We start from the raw sequence: 27,296 nt of genomic DNA, 5'->3' as shown, positions 1-27,296 counted from the left end.
AGTAGCTAAACACACCTCTTCAGACCCATACAAGATCAAAAGCTCCCTGGTCTTTTTCTGAATTAGACGATCTTCACGTGTTGAAATCCTACAATTGGCCTCAGTACCCTAGGTTTGGGAAGAAAATGAAATAATGTACTTGTGATATCAGAGTGACTCACATTTTCCCTATTTATGAAATATGTGAATGTTTTCTTTACATTAAAGGCACTATATAAATGGAAGTTGTTGCTTTCACAATAACTACTGTCAGTGTTGATGTATTGCTGTTGTTACCTCCAGGTACCTTCTCTCTTTGTGAAGTCTCATTATTTGCAGCATACCAAGAAAATCAAGCAATGCTCGCTAACAGCATGTTTGTGATCATGTTAGCTTGTCATATGAAAAAGAAACTTCTTATAATTACAGTTACAGCAACAATGTTTGGCAAAGGACACCAGGTATGATGGAGACTGTGACTCTAAGAAGCAGGACAGTTGGTTCATACATGGAACAGATGCCTGATAGAGACAGGGCAGATGGTCTACTATAGACAGTGGCTACAGGCACAGTCAGATGGTTGTTGATAGAAATGTTACAAATAATGGTAGCTGGGAGAAAAAGTCAGAGCTCGCCACCATCCAGGACAAAACAGCTGCTTGATCAGCACCCCATCCACCACCTTAACCATTCACTCCCTCCACCACTGGTGCACAGTGGCAGCAGTGTGTACTATTTTCAAGATGCACTGCAGCAACTAACAAAGGCTTCTTTGACAGCACCTCCCAAACCCACAACTTCTACTGTCTAGAAGAACAAGGGCAGCAGGCGCCTGGGAACACCACCAGCTACAAGTTCTCCTTCAATTTACAGACCACCCTGACTTGGAAATATATTGCTGTTCTTTCATTGTTGTTGGGTCAAATTCCTGGAACTCCCTACCTAACAGCACTGTGGGTTTTTCTACACATCATGGAATGCAGTGGTTCATAAAGGCAGCTTACCCCACCTTCTCAAGGGTAATTACAGATGGGCAATAAATGCTGGCCTTGATAGTGATGCCCACATTCCATGAATGAATGAAAAAAAAGATTGACATTCCTGCAAAGTGGAAGCATTTAGATTCGACGTTAGTAGCTTTTGCAGTGCTTTGTTGTATTATTTGAGTTTGTTGTGACCTCATGGTCCATCAAAGTCAGGCAGACAGAGCTAAATCTCACCCTGGTTGCACACGTAAACACCTTCTCATGGAAACCTGGCTCCACTCCAGAGTTGTCCCAGTTCCTTGTTTACTTCCTCATACTCGTCATTGTCTTAACTTTTTGAAAAAGCAGTGTACATGACGATCTGTTACAGACAGTGTACGTGACTATTTTATACTCAGTGCATGTTACAGACATTCTGTTATAGATAGTATATGTGCGTTTTCAATTACAGGCAGTGTGTAAGACTAATAGACACTGTAAAGTCTAATATGGACAGTGTCTATTAGTATGGATGTAAATGTTAAGTTCTCTCTTTTTACACCAATATCTATTACAGTGCATATGACTGTCTTTCCATTATAGAGCATGTATTTGAGTTTCTGTACAGTATATACTGTGTATATGACTGCTCATCCATTATTGACAATGGATAAGTCCATACACACTTATCAGAAATAACGTAAGTGTTTTCTTACCACTCAAGAATTCAATAACCACACTTTATTATGTAATAAATAAGATTTTATTCAACAAGCATTATATGGCACCATCCAGTCATTGGAGAGCTTGTAGAATGTGCTTTCAGCTCTTAGGCTATACAGATACTACAGTTTAAATAAAAAGAAAAAACTGCATATGCTGGAAATAAAAACAGAAAAGGCTCAAAATAAAGAACAAATCTGTCACATCTGTAAAAAGCAAGACAAGTTAGTGTTTCAGGTATTAACTTTCCTGTGTAACACTTGGAGTTCTGACAAATGACCTACACCCAAAATCTGAATCAGTCTTTTCTCTTTCAAGATGCAGATGGAACTGTTGTCCAACGCCAGCAGTTTGTATTTGATTACATGTTACCAATTAGAAAACTTATCTGTTCACTTTTTAAAAAAAGAAACCTTAATTAATCTCCGAATATAGAAAAAGTATTGAGCACCTCATCAGCTTCATCCAGTCTGTCAGTAAGCTGAGTAGATCCAGTGTTACGTTGTGCAAAATAAAAGCTTTACCATCCTCTGCTGGCAGCCCCTGCGCCTCCTGCTGTTTAACAGTGTGCCTCAATAGTTTGTTTTGCCACTTCTGTAGATGCTGCCCACAGAATCTCTGCAACACTGAAGTTTTACCTTTTTTCATCTTTACCGTTTTGTTGATATTTTTCATTTCCTCTTTTCAAAATAATTCTGTAAACAGCAGCCTACATTCCTGGCTTCACATTTTCTCTTGATCAATAATATCTGACAAGAACTTTAATGACATTCCATATAACAATCTTGGAGATAATCGGAGTCTCTGGAGATTTATTACACTCGGTAGGACCATCTCTCAGTCTATCGTCCACATGTCTTATGAGTGTTCAGGAAAGGCTGATAAAGTTTGTAGTAAGATGTCTGAGGCAAACAGTGCTCACCTCTTAAACAATGAGAGGAAGCCTTTTCCTTCGGGAATCTGATTGCTGGTCCTGCGGAGAAAGGAGTGGTGATGTTTGGAATCCCTGTACTCGCTGCGATCTTGGTTGGGAGCATTCCAGGCTTGTTCAGTCTGCTGCTGGGTTTTGAGTTGCTGACTTATCACAAATTGCATGTCATCCTATCAAAAATACAACAGAAATGGCAACAGTAAATCCTTCTGTCCATTGGGTAATCTAGCAGTCTAGCCATGTATCTGTCAGTTCATAAGATCTGTGAATCCATTTTTTATAAGTCCATCTATCCAGTTATCACTAAATCCACCTTCAGTCCATCCAGCCAACCATTCCCCAATCAATCCATCAGCATCAATTTATTCATTAAGCATTTGAGATGTGACATTAAACCAAGGTCCCCGTCCAGTGGGCATAAAAGATCTTATAGGACTTTTCATTATTGCAGGTGGTTCATCCCTCAATCAATGACATCAAAACAGGTAAACTGGTCATTTATCTTTTTATTGTTTGTGGGGCCTTGCTATGTGGAAACTGGCTGCTTTGTTTGCCTAAAACAACAGTGAATTACATTTCAAAAGGGTATCATCAGCTGTGAAATGCACTGGGACATACTGAGGTCATAAATGGTGCTATATAAATGCAATTTTCTGCTTCTTTGAACCAATCAAGCCATCTTTCTTTATCAATCTATTTCCTCACTGATCACTCCACGTTTACACTGGTTCATCTATCAATTGTTGCTCTATCCATCCATTTATTTATCCATCAAATCAGTCATTCAATCCATGAATCCATTATTTTGTTCATCATTATTCATTCCACTGTACCATTTATACACTTATACATCAATCCACTTAGCCCTGTCGTCAGTCCTCTCTCCATGCATCTACCCTGTCAAATACATATAGAACATCCGTGACCATAGAAAATCTTCACAATAATAATATCAGCCCTACACTGACAGTCAAAATCTTCCCTTTTGAGATTGAGTGGGGAACAAGAGCGACATGGTTACCTCTCCAGCTGCACACTGAGGCAGACGTTGTAAATTGGTGGTTTATGGAAGAGTGTTTGCTTTCTACATTATTTTTGTGGAAAATATACCACCAAAAGGAACAGGTTATATCAGGAGTGGTACAGGTTATTTAATACAAGTGCCACTGGTTATATAACTCAAATAGCATTGGTTATATAACACTAGTACTGGCTATATAGCACAAGTGGTTCCAGTTCCATCAAGAATAGTAATGGTTATATGACAGGTGATGTTGCTTATGTAACATGGGGAGCAGAACCACAGCTTGTCTTCTGTTTTTCCATGACCTCAATAGCTTATATTAATGGTAAACCACTGATTTTTGATGTATTATCTGTTTATACAATACATGCTGTAGATAATTCAGTATTTAACCCTACTTTCTGCTGTTTAATGTCCTATAAGCAGGGTGATATTGACTAAGGTCATATGATGTTCTTGTCTTCAAAGGCTGATTGTTGGTTTGAGAGAGTGAAGTTACGATGCAGTTTATGAGCATTTTCCCAAGGATTTTAGCTTTTTTAGGTTTCCACTGCTGAATCCTACTTTCTCTCACCTTGCATTTGTCCCACAATCACAGTCCTAAATAGTGTCCTCTTTCTACTTTAGTGTGTCATCTGGGGCTCACTTGGTAGTACTGTTGTTTCTGAATCTGGGTTCAAGTCCTACTCCAGGACTTAAGCAGAAAAAATAAAGCTGATACTCCAGTGCTGCACTGTTGGAGGTGCTGTCTTTTAGATGAGTTGTTAAACTGAGGTCCCATCTGCCCTCTCAAGTGGACATAAAAGAACCCATGGCGCTATTTCGAAGAAAAGCAGCAAAGTTATCCCAAAGTCCGAGTCAATATTTATTCCTCGATCAACATCACTAGAACAGATTATCTGGTCATTATCACATTGCTGTTTGTGAGAGTTTACTGTACTCAAATTAGCTGCAGCATTTCCTACATTGCAACAGCAACTAGACTTCAACAAAAAAGTTCAACATCTTGCATTCCTAATTGGTGTTCTTTCCACTCCCACCTCCCACGTTGCTGCCCTCTCACCCTCTCACCCTCAATGCAGTGAAATATGGTCTCACTCTTTTCTCTCCAACTTATCAGTTACCAAAATATATCCCAGTGGTTGTTTACCCTGTAATTGACTGTTTTACGATATTCTTTTTATTTAGAGATACAGAACTGAAACAGGCCCTTCGGCCCACCGAGTCCGTGCTGACCAACAACCACCCATTTGTACTAACCCTACAGTAATCCCATATTCCCTACCACCTACCTACACTAGGAGCAATTTACAATAGCCAATTTACCTATCAACCAGCAAGTCTTTGGCTGTGGGAGGAAACCAGAGCACCCGGCGAAAACCCATGCGGTCACAGGGAGAACTTGCAAACTCCACACAGGCACTACCCAGAATCGAACCCGGGTCCCTGGAGCTGTGAGGCTGAGGTGCTAACCACTGTGCCACCCTACTGAATACCTGGGTATAGAATCAGAACATGATACGACAAGAAACGGGCCATTTAGCCCATCAAGTCTGGGTTGGCATTTTTCTCCATGAGGCACCCAGTCTAATCTCTCTCCCCTGCTCACTTTCCACATCTGTTCATAATTCCTCTTTTTCAAGCAATTCGCTTTTAAATGAATTTATAGGCTCTGCTTCACCAATGGTTTGCGGCTGAGAACTGCACATTCTAACCAGCCTCTGTGTAAAAAAAAAACCTTTTCTCACTTCTCCTTTAAATTCCTTTATGGTTATCCTAACTCGCACCCTCTTTTTATTGCTCTATCAACTTGTGGAAACAATCTATCAGTAGTTATCTTATGACAATCCTTCATAATCTTGAAGACTTCAATTAAGTCATTCCTTGTATTGGCTGCAGACACACCTGCCAAGCTTCTAGCTCCTGAGACAGGCCCACTTTCTGTTGAATGGTCTCCAGAAGCTGGGAGTTCAATGACTTCATATCTATTTGACACTTGAGCAGCTCCACTTCCACTGCATTCTTCCTGTAAAAAGATGAACCATTTCTTATTATTTCTTCTGGTTTGACTGATATAAATGTAGGTTTCTCAGTCATCCCTGCATTCAATTAAATAGGTCATCCCTCCTTTACCCTTTTTATGTCAGCTGTGGTTCTGTTAGTAGCACTTGTGCCTCTGGGTTCAAGTTAAGAGTTAAGCCCAAAAATCAAGGCTGACACTCCAGTGCAGGACTGAGGAAGTGCTACATTGTTGGAGGTGCTGTCTCTCAGATGTGATATCAAACCAAAGCCCTGTCTGCCCTCTCAGGTGAATGTAAAAGATTCCATGGCACTATTTTGAAGAAGAATAGGGGGATCACCCCAGTGCCTCGGTCAATATTTATCCCTCAATCAATGTCACTAAAACAGATTATCTGTTCATTATCACATTGCTGTTTGTAGGAGCTTGCTGCATGTAAATTGTCTGCCGCATTTCCTACATTACAATAATGACTACTCCTCAAATGTACTTCATCAGCTATAAAGTACATGTCTGGTGGTAGTGAAAAGCACTATACAAATGCAAGTATTTCTCTTTTTTTTTGGTGCTATATCCAATTCCATTAATTGGATTAATGTCAATTAATATAGACATTAAGAACAGCACAGCCACACAACTAAAACCTAATAATAAAAGTTAGTTCCAGAGCAGAGAAGGTCAATGGCTGAGCTAATATCCATGAACAACAACAACCTGTACTTAAACTCTACTTTAAAGTGGTAAAATATCCCAATGCACTTCACAGGAGCATTATCAAACAAAACTTGACACTAGGCCACAAGAGGAGATATTAGGGCAGGTGACCAAAACATGGTCAAAGAGATTTTGAGGTGCGTCTTAAAGGAGGAAAGAGGGATAGAGAGGCAGAGAGGTTTAGGAGGGAATTCCAGACCTTAGGGCCTTGGAAGCTGGAGGTCCGACCGCAAATGGAGGAGTGAGTAAAATCGGGGTTGAGCAAGAGGTGCAGATATCTCGGGGGCTGTAGGGCTGGAGGAGGTGACAGGGATAGGGAGGAACTTGAAAACAAGGACGAGAATTTTAAAATTGAGCTGTTGTTTAACCAGGCATCAATATAAGTCAGTGAGCACAGGGGTGGACGGCACTTGGTGTGAGTTAGGACATGGGCAGCAGAATTTTGAATGTTGTCAAGTTAATGAAGGGTGGAGATTTGGGGCCAGCCAGGAGTGTTTGGAATAGCCAAGTCTAGATGTAGCAAAGGCATGGATGAGGGTTTCAGCAGCAGATGAGCTGAGGCAGGGGCAGAATCGGGAGATTTTACAGAGGTGGAAATAGGTGTTCTTAGTGATGGTGTGGATATGTGGTCAGAAGCATATCTTGGGGAGTCAAATACAATGCCAAGATTATAAGAAATATCCCTGCTAATAACAAGGAAAATGGATCATATATCAGCTAGAGACTCTGAATAGAAGGGGTAAGTGATGCAAAACAAACTCTGTCACTCACTTAGTTATCGCAGTGTCCCGTTCATGGATTGCTTGCTGGAGGTGCAGATCACTAGAATTGCTCTCCAGGCCGCATCTCAGACCATCATTTTCCTTCCTGAGATTCACCAGATCAGTACTTTGCAATTGCAACTAGAGGATTCAAACATATCACGTGGTTGAGTGAAAACACAGCCTGAACTCTATATACATCAAACACTATCTCACCACATCCATCCCAAACCAGATCATGTGAGCCATGACCCGAACTGTACACTGTGCCAAACACTCCCTGTGACCTCTTAATGCATCCACCCCAAAACAGGGCACATGAGCCATGACCTGAACTGTACACTGTGTCAAACACTCTCTACACCCCAGCACAACCTCACCTAAACAGAAATAGAGACTGCAACTCAGTTTTAAATGATCAAAATCACTTAGAGGGATATTTTTGACAAGAGACAGTTCGAGACTGATTGGCTGTAACAGTCCAATGTTAAATGACTTTGAGCACTCTCCATCCAGTTCCCTGCCCGAAACACAAAACTAACAAAAGAATTCATTCAGCAATCTCACTCCAATAAGTTGGTGTGAGAGATGAAAAATTGTCATACTGGTACAGAAGAGGGTTCTCTTCTGACATTAAAGTATACTAATGAGCAATGCAATTGGAGCTTTACTCTATATCAGATTTATGTGTAGGCTAGTGAAGATTTTGGTATTTTAGGTAGTATTACAATTCCATTCTTTTATAACAGAGTTACAATTTCACTAGAAACTGCATTTCAGCCAGAGAAATCCCTACCAGTATCTTACCAGTAGATTCCATCTTTTCAGCAGGATAGTGAGTGAGCAGGAACCCTGGATGATTTTGCCCTTCCCCTTCCCAGGGTCTATTTTACACCCATACTGTCCAAGCATTGATTCTGGGACTTTGCCAGTCTTTACCACATCAGATGGTTCATTTACTCACTCGATGATCAGAGAGCTTGCGTGCGGAATGTGCCACCGCATGGGCTGCACAAAGCATTACCTGTCTCCGAAGCTCCTCAATCATCTGCTGCTTCTCTTCGTTCATTGCCTGTTCCTGCTGGAATTGTTGCCGTTCCCTCTTCAGCTCCTCCTGTAATTCCTTCTGAGCAACCTCTGTGAGAACCTTATTAAAATGATGGAAAATTATTAAACAACAATCAAAAGGGGAATTTATCAGATATTATACCAAGAGCTGTAACAAGGACAGCCACCCAAGAGTATCAGCAGGCATGTGCCATGACGTCAATTTTATTCAGTAGGGCTACATTTATGGGAGTGTTCATCTTAGGGTCTCCAATACGAACTGTTGGACCCCTAAGTACAATGGAGGCAGGTAAGGCAATGCGTATTTACACTCTCCAATCCTATTGGTAGATTAGTTTCTGCTAATCAGCCGATTGACCAGCTCTTTTTTTTCTGGTTCACAGCTCCCCATACACCCATCTTTCACCTCAAGGACCCTGCTCATTACATGTTAACCTTAATAGTGCCTAGACCTCAAACCCAGCTAAATGCACACCTTTGGGGCCATTATTACCAGCAGGCAATGGCTGTACTGGTAATCTGCCCATATGCTGTTGCTGGCTTGGATCCTTTCCTTCTTTCCCTGTTTATTCACATTGCAGCCATTAGTAAGCTGAGCTGTTGTTGGTTGGGCATGGTCATGGAAGAGCATTCCCTTGGGGCAGGGAGGATGGGATGATGGGCAGTATGCTATCTTCAGGAAGGGATAACGTGAGGAGGGAGGGACACCATGTGACTCATGTGACAATGAAAGAGAATCCAAACCTTGCTGCAGCACGTGTTCCCTTCCTGTCTAATGGAACATCATGCAAACCAGTAATTAGCTCTCTCACTGATAGAGACCAGCTGTCATCTCATTCCCCTTACTGACAGATCTGGGCAAAGGCAAACTGAGTGTGAAACTTGTGAAACTATCTGGCAGAGCTGTGACTGGGATAACTGGACTTGCCATTTTCAGATGGACAAGTCTACCTTACAGGCACAACAGTGGAAAGGTGGAGGAGAGGGAGGTTTGTTGAAACTGTTTCCATTGCTAGCATCCAGTGGCAGTATAAAGCATTTCCAGATCATATATTGCACAGTAAGATGATGAAGTAAAGCTCCTTCTTCCACCCCTCAGCAATATGTCTCGAGTCCTCAAGAGCATGGCCGTTGAGGGATCAGATGTGGCTGAGTTGGCAGCACTCTTACTTCTGAGTCAGAAGGCTTTGGATTTAAGTCCTACCCCAGGGACTTAAGCCCAAAAATTTAGGCTGACACTCCAGTGCAGCACTTAGGGAGTGCTGCACTGTTGGAAGTGCTGTTATTTGGATGTAGTGTAAAACTGAGGGCCATCTGCCCTCTCAGGTGAATGTAAAAAATCCTATGGCACTGTTTCAAAGAAGAGCAGGGGAGTTACCCCAGTGTCCTGGCCAATTTATATCCCTCGATCAACATTACAAGGAGGAGGTGTTGGGTGTCTTGCAAAGCATTAAGGTAGATAAGTCCCCAGGCCCTGATGGGATCTACCCTAGAATACTGAGGGAGGCAAGGGAAGAAATTGCTGGGGCCTTGACAGAAATCTTTGCATCCTCATTGGCTACAGGTGAAGTCCCAGAGGACTGGAGAATAGCCAATGTTGTTCCTTTGTTTAAGAAGGGTGGTAAGGATAATCCAGGAAATTATAGACCGGTGAGCCTTACGTCAGTGGTAGGGAAACTATTAGAGAGGATTCTTCGGGACAGGATTTACTCCCATTTGGAAACAAACAAACTTATTAGCGAGAGACAGCATGGTTTTGTAAAGGGGAGGTCGTGTCTTACTAATTTGATTGAGTTTTTTGAGGAAGTGGCGAAGATGATTGATGAGGGAAGGGCGGTGGATGTTGTCTATATGGACTTTAGTAAAGCCTTTGACAAGGTCCCGCATGGCAGACTGGTACAAAAGGTGAAGTCACACGGGATCAGAGGTGAGCTGGCAAGATGGATACAGAACTGGCTCAGTCACAGAAGACAGAGGGTAACAGTGGATGGGTGTTTTTCTGAATGGAGGGATATGACTTGTGGTGTTCCGCAGGGATCAGTGCTGGGACCTTTGCTGTTTGTAGTATATATAAATGATTTGGAGGAAAATGTAGCTGGTCTGATTAGTAAGTTTGCGGACGACACAAAGGTTGGTGGAGTTACGGATAATGATGAGGATTGTCAGAGGATACAGCAGGATATAGATCGGTTGGAGACTTGGGCGGAGAAATGGCAGATGGAGTTTAATCCGGACAAATGTGAGGTAATGCATTTTGGAAGGTCTAATGCAGGTGGGAGGTATACAGTAAATGGCAGAACCCTTAGGAGTATTGACAGACAAAGAGATCTGGGCATACAGGTCCACAGATCACTGAAAGTGGCAATGCAGGTGGATAAGGTAGTCAAGAAGGCATACGGCATGCTTGCCTTCATCGGTCGGGGCATAGAGTATAAAAATTGGCAAGTCATGTTGCAGCTGTACAGAACCTTAGTTAGGCCACACTTAGAATATTGCGTGCAATTCTGGTCACCACACTACCAGAAGGACGTGGAGGCTTTGGAGAGGGTACAGAGGAGGTTTACCAGGATGTTGCCTGGTCTGGAGGGCATTAGCTATGAGGAGAGGTTGGAAAAACTCGGATTGTTTTCACTGGAACGACGGAGGTGGAGGGGCGACATGATAGAGGTTTACAAAGTTATGAGCGGCATGGACAGAGTGGATAGTCAGAAGCTTTTTCCCAGGGTGGAAGACTAAGGGACATAGGTTTAAGGTGCGAGGGGCAAAGTTTAGAGGGGATGTGCGAGGCAAGTTTTTTACACAGAGGGTGGTGAGTGCCTGGAACTTGCTGCCAGGGGAGGTGGTGGAAGCAGGTACGATAGCGACGTTTAAGAGACATCTTGACAAATATATGAATCGGAAGGGAATAGAGGGATATGGGCCCCGGAAGTGCAGAAGGTGTTAGTTTCGGCAGGCATCAAGATCGGCGCAGGCTTGGAGAGCCGAATGGCCTGTTCCTGTGCTGTACTGTTCTCTGTTCTTTGTTCTTTGTATTACTAAAAGAGATTATCTGGTCATTATCACATTGTTGTTTGTGGGAGCTTGCTATGTGCAAATTGGCTGCCGCATTTCCTAAAACAGTGACTACACTTCAAAAGTACTTCATTGGCTGTAAAGTATTTTGGGATATCCTGAGGTTGTGAAAGGCGCTATACAAATGCAAGTACTTCTTTATACTAAAGTGAAGTGATTTTTATAATTTTCTCTCAAAGTAAGATTAATGGTGAACAAGCCAAATTAGGGATAAAAACAAGAAATGCTGGAAATACTCAGCAGGTCTGGCAGCATCTGTGGAGACAGAAACAGTTAACATTTCAGGTCAGTGACTCTTTATCAGAACTTCAGGTTCTGAAGAAGGGTCACTGACCTGAAGCGTTAACTCTACTTCTCTCTCCACAGATGATGCAAGACCTGCTGAGTATTTCCAGCATTGCTTGTTTTTATTCCAGATTTCCAGCATCTGCAGTATTTTGCTTTTATTTAAGCTAAATTAAGGGGGAGCTTTGGGCTTGAGGCCATGCCCACTGGAAAGTATATTAGGATTGCTGGAACTCCCTGGCAGTCAGCAGACTTTCAATCTATCAGCCCAGGCTGGATTTGAGTTCACATCCCAGAGGTGATCCCAATACCTCACTCATTGTGAACCCTACCCAACCCTCCTGTTGATCCATTTAGTTTGCCCCAATGAATTTAACTGGCTGATAAGTGTAGGAACATCCTTACCTGTGTAGCTGGACCATGTACTAGGCTGTGTACCAGATCCTTCAGGTGAGAAAGGCTTTCCTGGAGACTGTGCATCTGACATCCAATCAAGCTGTCAGAACACTTCACACCTGTCAAAGTGAGTAACTGCTGATGGATTTTCACAATTTCATTCTTTACCTGGGACAAGTTACAGAAAAGTACATCAGATAAGTAGTACAGAAACAGCAAGTTTTGCAAATACCCTACATGGAGAAAGGTCATATCAGCTCTAAACTGCTGCAAAATTTAATGTACTTTAACCTGTAAATATAAAAGGCCAACACATTGGCTCCAGTAGAAGCCTATACCTGATCTTTCTCGGCCTCCCAGGTCTCAGTCTCGGTTTCCAGACTGTGCTCAATTTCTGAGAGAAGGGAATCACTGTGATTTGTGGATTCCTGCATCATCAGCTGCTCACTCAGCTCTTGCAGTCGGCTCTGCTGCTGCCTATTCAGAGCCTGTACTTCATCGACATTCTCCTGTGACAGGGTTAGCTACAGGTTGAAGAGAATGGCAAACACATTAGCTACATTCAGAGAAAAGTCACCTTCTCAGCAATGTGTCATTATTGTAGAGATACCCAGATACAGCATAGGGTTACAGAAGATAAGACAGATTGTAACAAGAGCAGGCCACCTGGCCCATCAAGACCACTCCTTCTGCAGAGCAACCACAATGCTCTCTTTTTCCCAACTTCCTCCAGCTCAGCACCACCTTCTCACGGGCAATTCGGGATGGGAAACAAATGCTGGCCTTGCCAGCGACACCCACATCCCATGAAACAAATAAAAAAATCCTCCTCCTGGGGGACATTCTATGGATGGCATAGTGGCCATTCCTGTTGTTCAAGGCCAGTGAGCGTTCGCAGGTCATTCAGCTATAGAAGGCATCACATGAGGCCCAAAGCTTTTCTCAATTGACATTCACATTCCAGTCGGCATTACTAAATAATGACTAGGATCAGTCTGGAATTCCTACTTTCCCTGTCAAGCTCAGGGAGCCAAGATAATCTGCAGTACAGAGACTAGCTGGCAGCACAGATTAATACTCAAACCTGGGACTTTAATGCTAGGTCAGGTAGTGCTTTGCTCACAAGGGGCCATCAGGTGATCACGGATCCTATCCCACCGATTTAATCTCCTAAACGAAAGCTCGTTACACATATTCCCTGATCCCCAAAGGTAACCAAACATTTCCCTGACCAAAGCAGCACAGGAATTATTGTGTCTGTGGAGTATTTTAACATCACAGTCTGTTTATCCCTACAACTTCCAGTCTAGCCCTTAACTAGAGATTTATCCAGCTCTTGTTTTGATTGTGTTAATCAACACACACACAGTTATTACAGGCGACTGCTAAAAGAAAAAGAAAAAGAAAACCAGTAAGTGCTGGAAATCTGAAACAAACAAGAATCAGAATCATGTGCAGTCACACAGAAAATAACTGTTAACCTGCTGATTAAACAGCAGCTCCACACAGTCATACAGCAAGTAATCGAGAAGTCTGTTAGCCTCACCTTTGATCTCTACATGGATGATTGTTCTTACTCACAGAAGCACTATGAAGGGCTGCCTAGAACGTGAATGAAGGCACTCAGTCTGACCAGCTATCACAAATACGGAAACTTCCAAAAGTTCCACTTCCTCTCTAGAGAATTGGCTGGGTCCGACTAATTGACAACATCAGCGGATGTGTGTGTGTGCGCGTGTGTGTGTGTGTGTGTGTGTGCGTTGGGGGGGTGTGTGTGTGGGTGCAATTTTATGTGTGTGTATATATATGTGGCTGTATGGAGGTTGTGGATGTGGGTGTCTCCATGTAGATATGAATATTTGATTGCACATTGCAAGATAGGTACAGTTGATCTTAATTCATCCAGTCAGAAAGCCCTAACAATCGCCAATCATTGCATCCAGTTATTTCTTAAATTTTTCCTGGCTTTTTGCACTGACCATCCATTCTGTGTGAAGAACTTCCTGATATCAGTTTGAAATTTGCCTTTTACTAGTTTGAACTTGCGTCGAGGTTTGGGACGATGGAGACCTTGACGGCTGCAGCTAGGGGACTGCCAAGGGGGCCGTGAGGATTGTGGATCAGAGCACACACGTACGAGACCATCTGCCTGGATAGGCGCAGGCTACTATGGCAATGTCTTGGGTAAAGCCTTCATCCCCTTGCAGCCCCCCACTGTGCTCCTCTGGCTTCCTGCTGCCCAGGAGGTTGTATCTGCTGCAGCTCATCCTGGCTGCTCTGTCCATTGTCAGAGTGGCCTGTCCCCATCTGAACTATCTCAGCTGGGCGTTGTGCATGCACCAGGCCTCCCCCTGCCAAACCCAGCTGCCACAGTGATGCCAGCAGCCTCACGTCCCTCTCCGGATTCCTACCACTCACACTGAGAAAAGCAAGGCTTACAGCTGCAGCAATGGTCACTTTGTGGCATTTTTGAAGCATCTGTGCCTTACTTTGTGCCTCTGCAGTATTTTAATCAGTTCTTCCATTGCCCTCATGCTCCCCCACTGTGTTCATGATTTGAATACACTGCCTTATTCCCTCCATGGAGTCCTCCACGTCCCCAGCCTTTGAAAATTAAAAACTGCTGCTGACAAGTCTGTTAATGAGCTCCTCAATGATCTCAACAGGCAATTAATTGGAGGCATGTGCCCAACCCATTCCCTCCCTCCCGGCATCCCTTTCAAAATGGCATCACGTTCCGGAGGCAGTGGATCCCAGTGCCAATCTCCGAGAATGTGATCTTCAAATCATGCTCATGCCCACCCCCACACTCAGCGGGCTTTAGAAATCCAGCCTGGAAGTCTATCCCATGGATCTCACCTGCAGTAGCTGTTCATGGTTCTTTCGCTGCAACTGGAAGAATTTTTCCTGTCTTGAGTCAAGGCTGCTTTTCAGTGTTACATTCTCCTTCTCCACTGTAACTATCCGCTGCTCCAGATTATATTTCTGCTCAGACAATAGAGCTACCTGTTAAGAGGCAATGAAGAACTTCAACAACACTACAGATGTACCCACCTTCAAAGAGCCTCCTTAAGGTACGACTAATTAAATCTCAGTCACATAAATTTGTGAAAATTTCTTCTGGTCTGTATTTCCAGCAAAGTCAGAAACACTCTCTAAAAATGAATGAGTAAAAATAGTGACCAAGGAATTGTAGACTGCTGAGCTTTTATCCCTTCCCCAAGCAGTTAACTCTGGGTGGTCGACAGCTTCATATTCACCAACAGCTCTCCATATCTCAATCCTGATCATTTACATAAAAGAAAGACTTCATTTAGATAGCATCTTTCAAGACCTTAGGAAGTTAGGAAGTGCTTTACGGGCAATGAAGTACTTTTGTTTATGAAGAAAACAGAGCAGCCAATTTGGAAACAGCAAATTCCCACAAACAGCAATGAGCAATGTGATATTGATGGACGGACGAATGTTGACCAGGACACCAGTGAGAACTCCCTTGTTCTTCTTCAAAATAGTGCTGGGGGATCTTTTACACCCACCTGAGAGAGCAAACTGGGCCTCAGTTTAACATGTCATCTGAAAGACAGCACAACCTTCCCTCATTACTACACTTAACGTATTTTCTGCACCGGTCTCTGGAATGCAATTTGAACGCATAACCGTCTGACTCAGAGGCAGGACTGCTAACCACTGAAGCATAACTGACACCACATGGAAACCATTTGAATGTTGCCATAACTTAAGAAATTCTGGAATGTAGAATTTGAGACTTGGATATTCAAGTTAAAATCAGCATCATGTTTTGAATGCTACTCCGTGTGACTATTGCTGTTCCTTTGCCCAGACAGAGCCTTTGGGTAGCAAATATACAAGAGTATTAAAATATCAACTGGGAAGGCTTGATTTACAAGGCAAGTGTTTCTAGGCTGACAATTCCGTGCAGTTTTCAGGAACTGCTACATTGTTAGAGGAGGCATCTTTCAGATGAATCCTTAAACTGAGCATCTTTGCTTATTCTAGCGGATGCAAAAGATCTGATGGCACTTTTCTGAAGAAGAGCAGGAGGTTCTTCCAGTGTCTCAGCCAATATTCATCCCTCAACCTACACCACTAACATATCATTCATCACATTGCTGTTAGTGGGATCTTACTGTGCATAAATTCACATTTGTTTGCAAACAAGTGACAATGCTTCAAAAAATAGTAACATGGCTGGGACATCCTCAGAATATTCTTTCTTTGATGTATCTGAAACTTCTAACGTATCAGCGTGTAGATTATTAAAGTTCCAACAGATGAAATACTTAGTGCCAGCAAATGGTAAAGTACAACAGAAAAAGGTTGGTGTGAATACTTTGCAGAATTCAGAAACTGAGCCCCTCACTCAACCTTGTAACTCTCTATGTAAAGATGTTTTGCCTGTCTCTGTTCCAAATCTCTTACATTTAATCATATATCATGTTCCCTTATTCGAGGCCCCATGATCACTGAAAACCATGGGCTGGATTTTAATTTCATAATGTGCTGGGAGTGGGGGTCTGACAGCATACGGGAAACCTGGAAGTAAGTGCATCACGTCTGTCAGTGGCTTTTTAAATCAGCCACTGTATTAGCTCATTATTTTTTGGTTTCCCAACCAATTAGCGTCAGCAGGTGTGATGATGTCCCCCATGAGACATTGCCAATATGAAATTTGATGGATTCTGGAGTTGGGAGCAGAATACAATAAATTGACAGAATGGAGTGCACACATTCAAAGGCTGCACCTCATTTTAGTGACCCCTGCCTGGATGTGATGAGCTAATGTCCCTGCTGACACGGGGAAAAGTCCTGCTGGTGAAACAATGAAGACATGGCTGGAGGTTACCCATGAGCTCAGCAGCAGGACTGTGGTGTTCATGGATTCAATGCCGAAAGATGTTTAATGACCTAGGCAGGCAGGAATAGTGAGTACACAGGACATATTCAACTATATCCTGATGTGTATATCACCCCAACCCCCTCACTCTGCCTTCTCAAGCCTACTCTAGCATATCACTCCTCGCACCAACTTACTTTGCAGGTATACCCATTAATCTCCTTCCATGCACTTTTGCACATCACCATCTGTCCATCCACTGCTGAGACTCGCACTCATCCTTATGCAATGTCATGCCTTTCCCTCATACTCACCTTCAACAAATGCTCTCCATCCATCCATTCAACACATGCCATTACTCCCACTCATAGGTTTCTTCTTTCCCCCTTTGCAGGAGAAGAAAGTACAGAACATGAGGGAGAGGCAGAGAACCATTGCTGGACCTCCAGCCATCTCACAACTGCCAGTTGCAGAGGATGAGGCACTGGACATCAGCGGAGTCTTGGAGATAAAGAGATGGATCTATTCAGCTATCTGGTGACAAATTTAAATATCACACAGCCACATGGCATACAAACTCACTTGATGTCAGCAGCGAGTGAAATATAGTCATGTGCATAATGATCAGTTAAAACATTCTTACCTTGATAGATCTAATGCAAATAGGATTCATGAAACCCCGCCCTTACCTGTTCATCACTCGACAAACTTGCAGGCAAGTGTTCTCTAACTCATTACTCGAGGCAGTTGCCATTTGGCCCTGAGAGGGATGATGGTGGAAGAGGGCATGGAAGTGGGATTCGGCTTAAAGTGTTTTTACTTTTTACTCGTTGCCCACTTCCCACTCAGTCAGTGCCCCACATGCTGTCTCATGTCCTGATGGTCGTGTCTCTGCAGATGCAGGTGGAGCAGCCTTTGGCAGGGCTCTCACAGACTCCAAAACCCAGAGGACATCAGCCAAGAGCATCTCAGCAGTCAGAGCAGGGATCTGAGCAGCCAGCCTCTACCATTGCTGAAGCCACAGGGATTCAACCATGTTTAAGTGCTAGGAAGAGGAAGAATAAAGATTTGCACAAACATATGCACATGGGTGTGTTACACAATGTTAGATTATTAAGTTTCTGCTTTATTTTTCAGCCACATCAATATTAATTCTTTAACCACTTTCCTATCTTGCCCATTTTTGTTTGCTGCCTGGCAAATGGCCTCTCACTTGTGATGAATGGCAAGATATGAATTGACGCTGAGTAATATGGGGGCTCTGAAAAGGATGCTTTATTGTTTGCAGGAATGCTTTGTGTTGGGGGGATGGGGAGTGGTGGGCAGTAAAATGGCTTTTGCATGTGACTGTCAGATGGGTGTACTGGTGAACCTAAGTGAAGCTCACAATAACAGGGGCATCCCCATCACATTCTAACTCCTCCTCCTCCTCATCTTCCTCCCCCTCCTCCATGGAATCCCCTGCAGAGGCTCTGAGCTCTGCAATGTGTTCCTCCTCCAGGTCCAAACCTTGCTGCTGTGCAATATTGTGCAGAGCGCAGCAAATCACAACCATTCTGGAAACTCTGGCTGGTGCATACTGAAGCACACCTCCAGATCTGTCCAGCTACCTAAAGCACAACATCAGCATCCCAATGGTTTGCTCAATGACACATCTGGTTGTCAAATGTATCACTGTATTGCTCTTGTGCTTTATTGGTTGGGTTCCTCATTGGTGTCATCAGCCATGATTTAAGTGGGTACCCCTTGTCTCCAAACAGCCGGCCAGTAAGTCTGCTTCAAGGTGCAAAAAGATTAGGGAGCGTTGACTGCCGCAGGACAAAAGCATCATGGTGGCCACCTGGGAATCTTGCGCACACTTGCACAAATGTAGTTGCACACCAGCTGCACATTGATGGAGTGAAAGCCCTTGTGGTTGAGGAACACTCCTGGCTGCGCACGTGTGCAGTCGATGACACCCTGCATCTGTGGGAAACCAGCTAGAACTGCAGTTCGAGCAAACGTTCATTGTAAAGGCTTCATCAGTGGCAACGTTGCCTTAACTACCTGGTAAACAAGGCATCGTCACCTGGCTTATGCATCTGTGGGGGGCCGACTGCGAGATCCGAATGTCTCTGGCAGAGCCCTGGAAGGCACCTGTGTCAAAAGAATTGAGGGTAGTGGTGATTTTGATAGCCACTGGTAAAGCATGGCCAACAATTTCACTTGCCAGCTAGTCTTTTTCCAGCAGGCTGAAAATGTCTGCTACCACCTGATGAGCGACACTGAGACCCCTGAGACACTGGTGTTCCACAGACCCTCAGCCTGTGTTGTGGGTATGACCTGCACGTCTCTGCTCATCATCTCTCTGCTATGAGCTTCAGGCTGTTGCTGCTCCTGCTGATGTTCCTTTCGGTGCTCTTCCTGCTGCTGCTGCTGTTCTTGAGGCTGCTGGTCATCTTGCTCCTCACCTGAGCTCCAAAGTAAAACAATAAGGCAGCAGCCGTGCTGGCCTGACAGAACAAAGTGCCAAAGTGGAGATGCAATGTACAAACTTCCAGAGCTGTCAAAGTAACCTCAAGTTGTGAAAGTAATCTCTCAGCACAAAGCTTGTCACACAAACAGGCAAGAAAGCAGCAGTGAGATACCGGTCTATTGGCATATTTCCTTGTCATGCCCCTCAACTGAGTCAGTGTACTCAGTTTGCTTTCCACTGGTGAGTGCCACAAAACCCGGGAAACCATGAATCCACGGTTAAATTGCAAAAGCCATGTTAATATTGTTGTAACTGACAAATTAACATAATGAAATTGACAATCCCGTCTCCTGAGATGGTTGCTCGCACAGAATCCAACGTGCTGCGGTTAAATATGGAACTCAGCGGGTTGGAGTTGGCTTCCTGATGCGCTGTACATTTCCCCGCATTTAACACTCCTCTCCGCTTCCAATCACACATGCTGTTCCAAGGTAAAACTCAGCCCCATATGTTTCTCTTTATTCTGTCCCATCCCTTCATAATTTCAACCTCCTCTATCAAATTACCCCTTAATCTCACGTACAGATCGGGAAGGTGCTAGGGTCAGTCCTGGTCTGTGTTGAGTTAGCTGATTGTCACTGTAGTAGCTGTAAGCTTTGGTGTCAATACCCCTGGTTAGGAAGGGGCAAATCAGCCAAGATTGCTTCTCTTGCTCTTGATCATTATCCAATGGCACCTGCTGTAAGACAATGGATGTCGGGTGAAGGCAGGATTGCGCTCAGCTGTACTGTCTCCCTTGAAGGAAATACCCTGACACTCATTACATAGGCTTGCATATGAAATATAGTCACTTGAATATAGTGGGATGTTGGCAAATATGTATCTAGCACCAGCCAGTGTCTGTGGGTGCCAGGTTACTTGGGAAGAGGGGCAAGTGCAAAAAGGAACTGAGACTACCAGCCACAAAGGTATTAGCAAATTAATGTAGCAGCAGAAAGAGCATTAACGTGCCCACCGGGACAGTGTTCAGCCCCAACATTGACAGCATTAATAAGTAGTAGAGCACATCAAAAATACTAAGGGATGCTTAGTTTTCAACAGATTAAGTATTTAAGTGCTGTGAGCTATGACATTACAGTCCCTCAGGTTAGAACAGAGCACACAGTCAGGTGAGCAATCGATAACCTCTAATATCTGCAAGCTCTGTAACCACCTCAGGCCACAGGCTCTACATCCATCTCAGGCCACAGGCTCTACATCCACCTCAGGCCACAGGCTCTACATCCATCTCAGGCCACAGGCTCTACATCCATCTCAGGCCACAGGCTCTACATCCATCTCAGGCCACAGGCTCTACATCCACCTCAGGCCACAGGCTCTACATCCATCTCAGGCCACAGGCTCTACATCCATCTCAGGCCACAGGCTCTACATCCATCTCAGGCCACAGGCTCTACATCCATCTCAGGCCACAGGCTCTACATCCACCTCAGGCCACAGGCTCTACATCCACTTCAGGTGGACCCACATCAGGCCTTAGTCTCTGTACCCATTAAACCAAAGGCTTTGTGCCCACAGGTTCAAGCTTCATACCGACCTCAGCACAGAGGCTCTGTGCACTTGTTGCATTCTCCTTCAACAGAAGTTCCTTTCCTGTAAACCTGTCCCTCAGTGTGTGGATCTTATGGGTGAGGGTCTGCTCCACTTTTGCTGCCTGGAAAAGGAGTTAGTGAATTACTGAGGTGTGTACATTTATCACATCCATTCCTTCCCACCCAATTCTTCAAACCAACACAGTTTCATTTGCATGCAAAATTGCTTAAAGAGATTCAAATATATTAAGAATGCTGTTCATTCCACCCATAGCCATGGGGCATGTGCTCCTAGTTTACATTCCCCACCATGCACTCTTTGCTGTCTGCATCTATCAATAAACAAATATTAAAATCTACTAAAGATAATGAAATAGGGTTGCCCGATGGCTGGTGGGTAAAGGCACTGCCTTGTGTAACACTGAGTCATGCAGAGTGACGATCTCGGGTCTAATTCCTGGCCTGTGCTGAGTTAACTGATTTGAGCTGGGGTACCATTGAAGCACCTCAACTGACCTCAGTATTCCTGGGCTAGGAAGGACAACAATCACCCAGAATTCTTGCTCTGGATCACTAGTCAATGGCTTTTACTGGGAAGAGTACTTGTGGGGTGTCAGATAATGATTTGGCCAGTTTCAGCTATATACACCCCTGACCTGCCAAACATGTGAGTTCCTGGAGATGTTGCTAAATCAGTGAAACCACAACTCAGCATGAATCAGCACATTCAGCAGAGGAGAGAAAACTGGAAAACAAAAAAACGATAGTACCCAAATAGAGAATGGATACAGCAACCAAATAGGGAATGGACACAATGACCAAACAGGGAATGGATACAGTGACCAAACAGGGAACAGACAGTGACCAAACAGAGAATGGATACAATTACCAAACAGGGAATGGACAGAGTGACCAAACAGGGAATGGACACAGTGACCAAACAGGGAATGGATACAGTGACCAAACAGGGAATGGACACAGTGACCAAACAGGGAATAGACACAGTGACCAAACAGGGAATGGATACAGTGACCAAACAGGGAACAGACAGTGACCAAACAGGGAATGGATACAGTGACCAAACAGGGAATGGACACAGTGACCAAACAGGGAATGGATACAGTGACCAAACAGGGAATGGACACAGTGACCAAACAGGGAATGGATACAGTGACCAAACAGGGAACAGACAGTGACCAAACAGGGAATGGATACAATTACCAAACAGGGAATGGATAGAGTGACCAAACAGGGAATGGACAGAATGACCAAACAGGGAATGGATAGTGACCAAACAGGGAATGGACAGAATGACCAAACAGGGAATGGATAGAGTGACCAAACAGGGAATGGACAGAATGACCAAACAGGGAATGGATAGAGTGACCAAACAGGGAATGGACAGAATGACCAAACAGGGAATGGATAGAGTGACCAAACAGGGAATGGACAGAATGACCAAACAGGGAATGGATAGAGTGACCAAACAGGGAATGGACAGAATGACCAAACAGGGAATGGATAGAGTGACCAAACAGGGAATGGACAGAATGACCAAACAGGGAATGGATACAGTGACCAAACAGGGAATGGACAGAATGACCAAACAGGGAATGGATAGAGTGACCAAACAGGGAATGGATACAGTGACCAAACAGGGAATGGACACAGTGACCAAATAGGGAATGGACAGAGTGACCAAACAAGGAACGGACCCAGTAACCAAACAGGGAATGGACACAGTGACCAAACAGGGAATGGACACAGTGACCAAATAGGGAATGGACAGAGTGACCAAACAAGGAACGGACCCAGTAACCAAACAGGGAATGGACACAGACCAAACAGGGAATGGACACAGTGACCAAATAGGGAATGGACAGAGTGACCAAACAAGGAACGGACCCAGTAAGCAAACAGGGAATGGACACAGTGACCAAACAGGGAATGAACACAGTGACCAAACAGGGAATGGATACAGTGACCAAACAGGGAATGGACACAGTGACCAAATAGGGAATGGACAGAGTGACCAAACAAGGAACGGACCCAGTAACCAAACAGGGAATGGACACAGTGACCAAATAGGGAATGGACAGAGTGACCAAACAAGGAATGGACACAGTGACCAAACAGGGAATGGACCCAGTGACCAAACAAGGAATGGACCCAGTGACCAAACAGGGAATGGACAGTGACCAAACAGGGAATGGACACAGTGACCAAACAGGGAATGGACACAGTGACCAAACAGGGAATGGACACAGTGACCAAATAGGGAATGGACAGAGTGACCAAACAAGGAACGGACCCAGTAACCAAACAGGGAATGGACACAGTGACCAAACAGGGAATGGACACAGTGACCAAATAGGGAATGGACAGAGTGACCAAACAAGGAACGGACCCAGTAACCAAACAGGGAATGGACACAGTGACCAAACAGGGAATGGACACAGTGACCAAATAGGGAATGGACAGAGTGACCAAACAAGGAACGGACCCAGTAAGCAAACAGGGAATGGACACAGTGACCAAACAGGGAATGAACACAGTGACCAAATAGGGAATGGACACAGTGACCAAACAGGGAATGGACACAGTGACCAAATAGGGAATGGACAGAGTGACCAAACAAGGAACGGACCCAGTAACCAAACAGGGAATGGACACAGACCAAACAGGGAATGGACACAGTGACCAAATAGGGAATGGACAGAGTGACCAAACAAGGAACGGACCCAGTAAGCAAACAGGGAATGGACACAGTGACCAAACAGGGAATGAACACAGTGACCAAACAGGGAATGGATACAGTGACCAAACAGGGAATGGACACAGTGACCAAATAGGGAATGGACAGAGTGACCAAACAAGGAACGGACCCAGTAACCAAACAGGGAATGGACACAGTGACCAAATAGGGAATGGACAGAGTGACCAAACAAGGAATGGACACAGTGACCAAACAGGGAATGGACCCAGTGACCAAACAAGGAATGGACCCAGTGACCAAACAGGGAATGGACAGTGACCAAACAGGGAATGGACACAGTGACCAAACAGGGAATGGACACAGTGACCAAATAGGGAATGGACAGAGTGACCAAACAAGGAACGGACCCAGTAACCAAACAGGGAATGGACACAGTGACCAAACAGGGAATGGACACAGTGACCAAATAGGGAATGGACAGAGTGACCAAACAAGGAACGGACCCAGTAACCAAACAGGGAATGGACACAGTGACCAAACAGGGAATGGACACAGTGACCAAATAGGGAATGGACAGAGTGACCAAACAAGGAACGGACCCAGTAAGCAAACAGGGAATGGACACAGTGACCAAACAGGGAATGAACACAGTGACCAAATAGGGAATGGATACAGTGACCAAACAGGGAATGGACACAGTGACCAAATAGGGAATGGACAGAGTGACCAAACAAGGAACGGACCCAGTAACCAAACAGGGAATGGACACAGTGACCAAATAGGGAATGGACAGAGTGACCAAACAAGGAATGGACAGAGTGACCAAACAGGGAATGGACCCAGTGACCAAACAAGGAATGGACCCAGTGACCAAACAGGGAATGGACAGAGTGACCAAACAGGGAATGGACACAGTGACCAAACTGGGAACGAAAACAGTGACCAAACAGGGAATGGAGAGAGTGACCAAACAGGAAACAATGCTCTATCAGTGAATGTAATCACTTCGTATCATGCTGTGTTATGTTTTCTCAGCATCTGTGAAAATCCCATCCCTGTGCTTTTATCTCCCCAGGCAGTATCTCCATTTAGTGACTCACCGCAAAGATTTCTGCTGTACTTATGTTATTGTTATCTCCTTGTGTATATCTATGTATCGAAAACAACAGCACCCAACCTAACCGGCTTCATCCTAGACAAAGCACATTCTATGTTATCACAAGGACAGTGAGCGGACCTGCGGGGGAGGTTTCAGGAAAGCAGGAAGGAAAAACCTATGCATTTTATATACATGGCCAGCCTCGAATGGAGAGATGGGTTGGTGTGTTTAAAGCTGGCTGAGACTATCACTGATAACCTGCCCAGGAAAGTCAATACTGAAAGGAGGTAACTTCCAATTTCTTCATTATTTTCTATTTGGTTTGCTCCCCTCCTTACAAAGGTGCTGATTCCTGATGGGACCTGGTTGCATAGGCTCAGCTGCCCTCCAATACCTCAGCCCAATTACCATTCTTTACAGCTGAGCTTCGAGTGTAAGTGCTGTCAGGCACCATAACGGAACACATTTCTGTCCCCATTTGGCACCCAGACGTTCTCCAGCAGGAGTCACTGGATGGTGGATAATGACACTAGAGTCAACTGTTATAACATTCTCCTCTCTTCAAAAATGACAATGGAACAGAACCTGTCACAAAACAAGGAATGGAATTTTCCTAAATCTATGTTTTTCAGGCACCATATCTGCAGATGAAATTTCCTTCTATCCTATTCTGAAATATTTCTTCACCATTTTTCATTATAGAGGCCCAGCCAAGCACTTTTTACATCTGCACCAGTATTTCTATTCAGAGGATCATCTGCTGTGCTTATATTTACATGCCATGCCCCCACACCACACCTCTACAAGTACATGCCCCTACATGACACCTCTACAGGTATCGACTAATAAAGGTACATGCCCCTACAACACATCTCTACAGGTGCATGCCCCTACACCATACCTCTACAAGATTCAGCTCCTACAGGTACTTGCCCCTACACCACATCTCTACAGGTACATGTCCCTACATTACACATCTGCAGGTGCATCTCTCTGCAACACCTCTAAGGGTACCTGCCACTACATCACACATCTACAGGAATCTGCCCCTCCATCACACCTCTACAGGTAACCGCCTCCTACATCATACATCTACAGGTACCTCCCCCAACACCATACCTCTTCAGGTATCTGCCCCTCCACCACACCTCTTCAGGTACCTGCCCCTCCATCACACCTCAACAGTCTCCTCACCAAAACTCTAAAGATATCTGCCCCTGGTGTGAAATTTGTGCTTATTAAACTGAAGAATGTTTGGGCTGGGGAATTGAACACTTTTTCGGGCATCCAGTGTTGGTGTTGAACACTCTCAGACCAGGTTTAACATGGGGGTTTAATACAGACTAAATTTCCTGTTCTTTTCCCAAATTTCAGAATGGCACCCTACTGCACCAGTATGATATTTTTCCATTTCCCACACCAGCTATCCTGTGGCTTCTGTAGGTAAGATTGCCAGTAAATGCCTATCAGTGTTGCTCTGGGGAAATTCTGTGCTGTGTGTCCATACATATTCAGAATTGGATTGAGATTGGTGAAATGTATGACTCTTCTGTGTAAATTTGATTGATCGAATGTTCCAGGCAGAATGACTTTAGGAATACCCAAGCTTTACTCAGGGGTGGCAGCTTGGCACAGTTAGTAAAACTCTCATTGAGTCAGAAGGTTGAGAGTTCAAGCCCCATTTCAGAACGTAAGCATATGATCTAGCCTGTTAAATCAGTGCAGTACTGAGGGAATGATGTAATGTTAGAGGTGTCATCTTTTTGGACAAGACATTAAATCAAGGTCCCATCTACTTGTTCACGTGTATGTATAAAAAAATTCCATGGCATTATTTGAACAGCAGCAAATTCGCTTGCTGTCATCAACCATCAAAACCAATAACAGATTAACTGGAATTCTTCCATTTTCCTCTTGGGCGGGGAGGCAGGCCTCACAATACATAGTTCTGCTGGCTTACAAATCAGCAACAATCACACCGTCAATAGTAATGCATGTGACCCACTTCGAGACACTCCTCCCAGATGTACTAAAACACTATATCAAAACAAATCTTTCTTCTTAAAGCAAAGTAGACTTGCCAGCTTTACTGAAAGATGATTCAAGCTCCCTAAAAAAATCCACAGGTATGCACCAAGCAGAGAGGAATAGATCCAGTCCTTATATTAAACACCCTCACTTGATGTTCAGAGACATCAGCGGCATGGTGACCTGTCAACATGACTAAAGAGAGAAAAACACTGCCTGATACAACCATTTGTGCTGAAAGCAAACAACTGTGAAAACTTCAAACCTCAGAGTCAATTCTCATGTACACAAAGCACGAGGGAACAGCCTGATGATGGGGCACTTGTTCAGTCAGTGTAATTAACAAGGTTTGGCAGTGCTCCCTCACCATTACTGTCACACTCTCTTGTGTCATATGAGGGTGTGCTGCACAGGGAAAGTTCAAATACCCCATCCTGTATTCAAAATGTGAGACCCAGAGGATTGCAGACAGACAGGGTTCAGAGGTGTGCCAAGGTGAAACAGCAAAGTACACAGAAACTGATTAACCATATACAGTAGGTAAAGCAGACACTGGGTACAGTACAGAGATACAGCAGAGACTGGGTACAGTACAGAGATACAGCAGACACTG

The 27,296-nt window shown here is 44.2% G+C and overlaps 1 protein-coding gene across 1 annotated transcript in view; it reads right to left on the bottom strand.

Moving 5' to 3' along the window:
* Positions 1-2,040: 2,040 nt before the first annotated feature.
* The window catches only part of LOC137346485 (BICD family-like cargo adapter 1), a 37,156-nt gene continuing 11,900 nt past the window's right edge, over positions 2,041-27,296 (bottom strand). Inside the window, exons 3-10 of the mRNA XM_068009946.1 lie at positions 20,846-20,962; positions 14,798-14,944; positions 12,277-12,462; positions 11,948-12,106; positions 8,142-8,264; positions 7,128-7,258; positions 5,528-5,648; positions 2,041-2,768 (exon numbers count right to left, since the gene is read on the bottom strand). Coding sequence (XP_067866047.1) covers positions 2,586-2,768; positions 5,528-5,648; positions 7,128-7,258; positions 8,142-8,264; positions 11,948-12,106; positions 12,277-12,462; positions 14,798-14,944; positions 20,846-20,962 — 1,167 coding nt within the window. The 3' untranslated portion in view covers positions 2,041-2,585. The remainder of the gene's footprint in view (positions 2,769-5,527; positions 5,649-7,127; positions 7,259-8,141; positions 8,265-11,947; positions 12,107-12,276; positions 12,463-14,797; positions 14,945-20,845; positions 20,963-27,296) is intronic.

This window comes from Heterodontus francisci, chromosome 30, assembly GCF_036365525.1.
Source record: "Heterodontus francisci isolate sHetFra1 chromosome 30, sHetFra1.hap1, whole genome shotgun sequence".
NCBI classification, from domain to species: Eukaryota; Metazoa; Chordata; class Chondrichthyes; order Heterodontiformes; family Heterodontidae; genus Heterodontus; species Heterodontus francisci.
The sequence above is the reverse complement of the archived record's forward strand: the minus strand, read 5'-3'. Positions and strand labels throughout refer to the sequence as shown.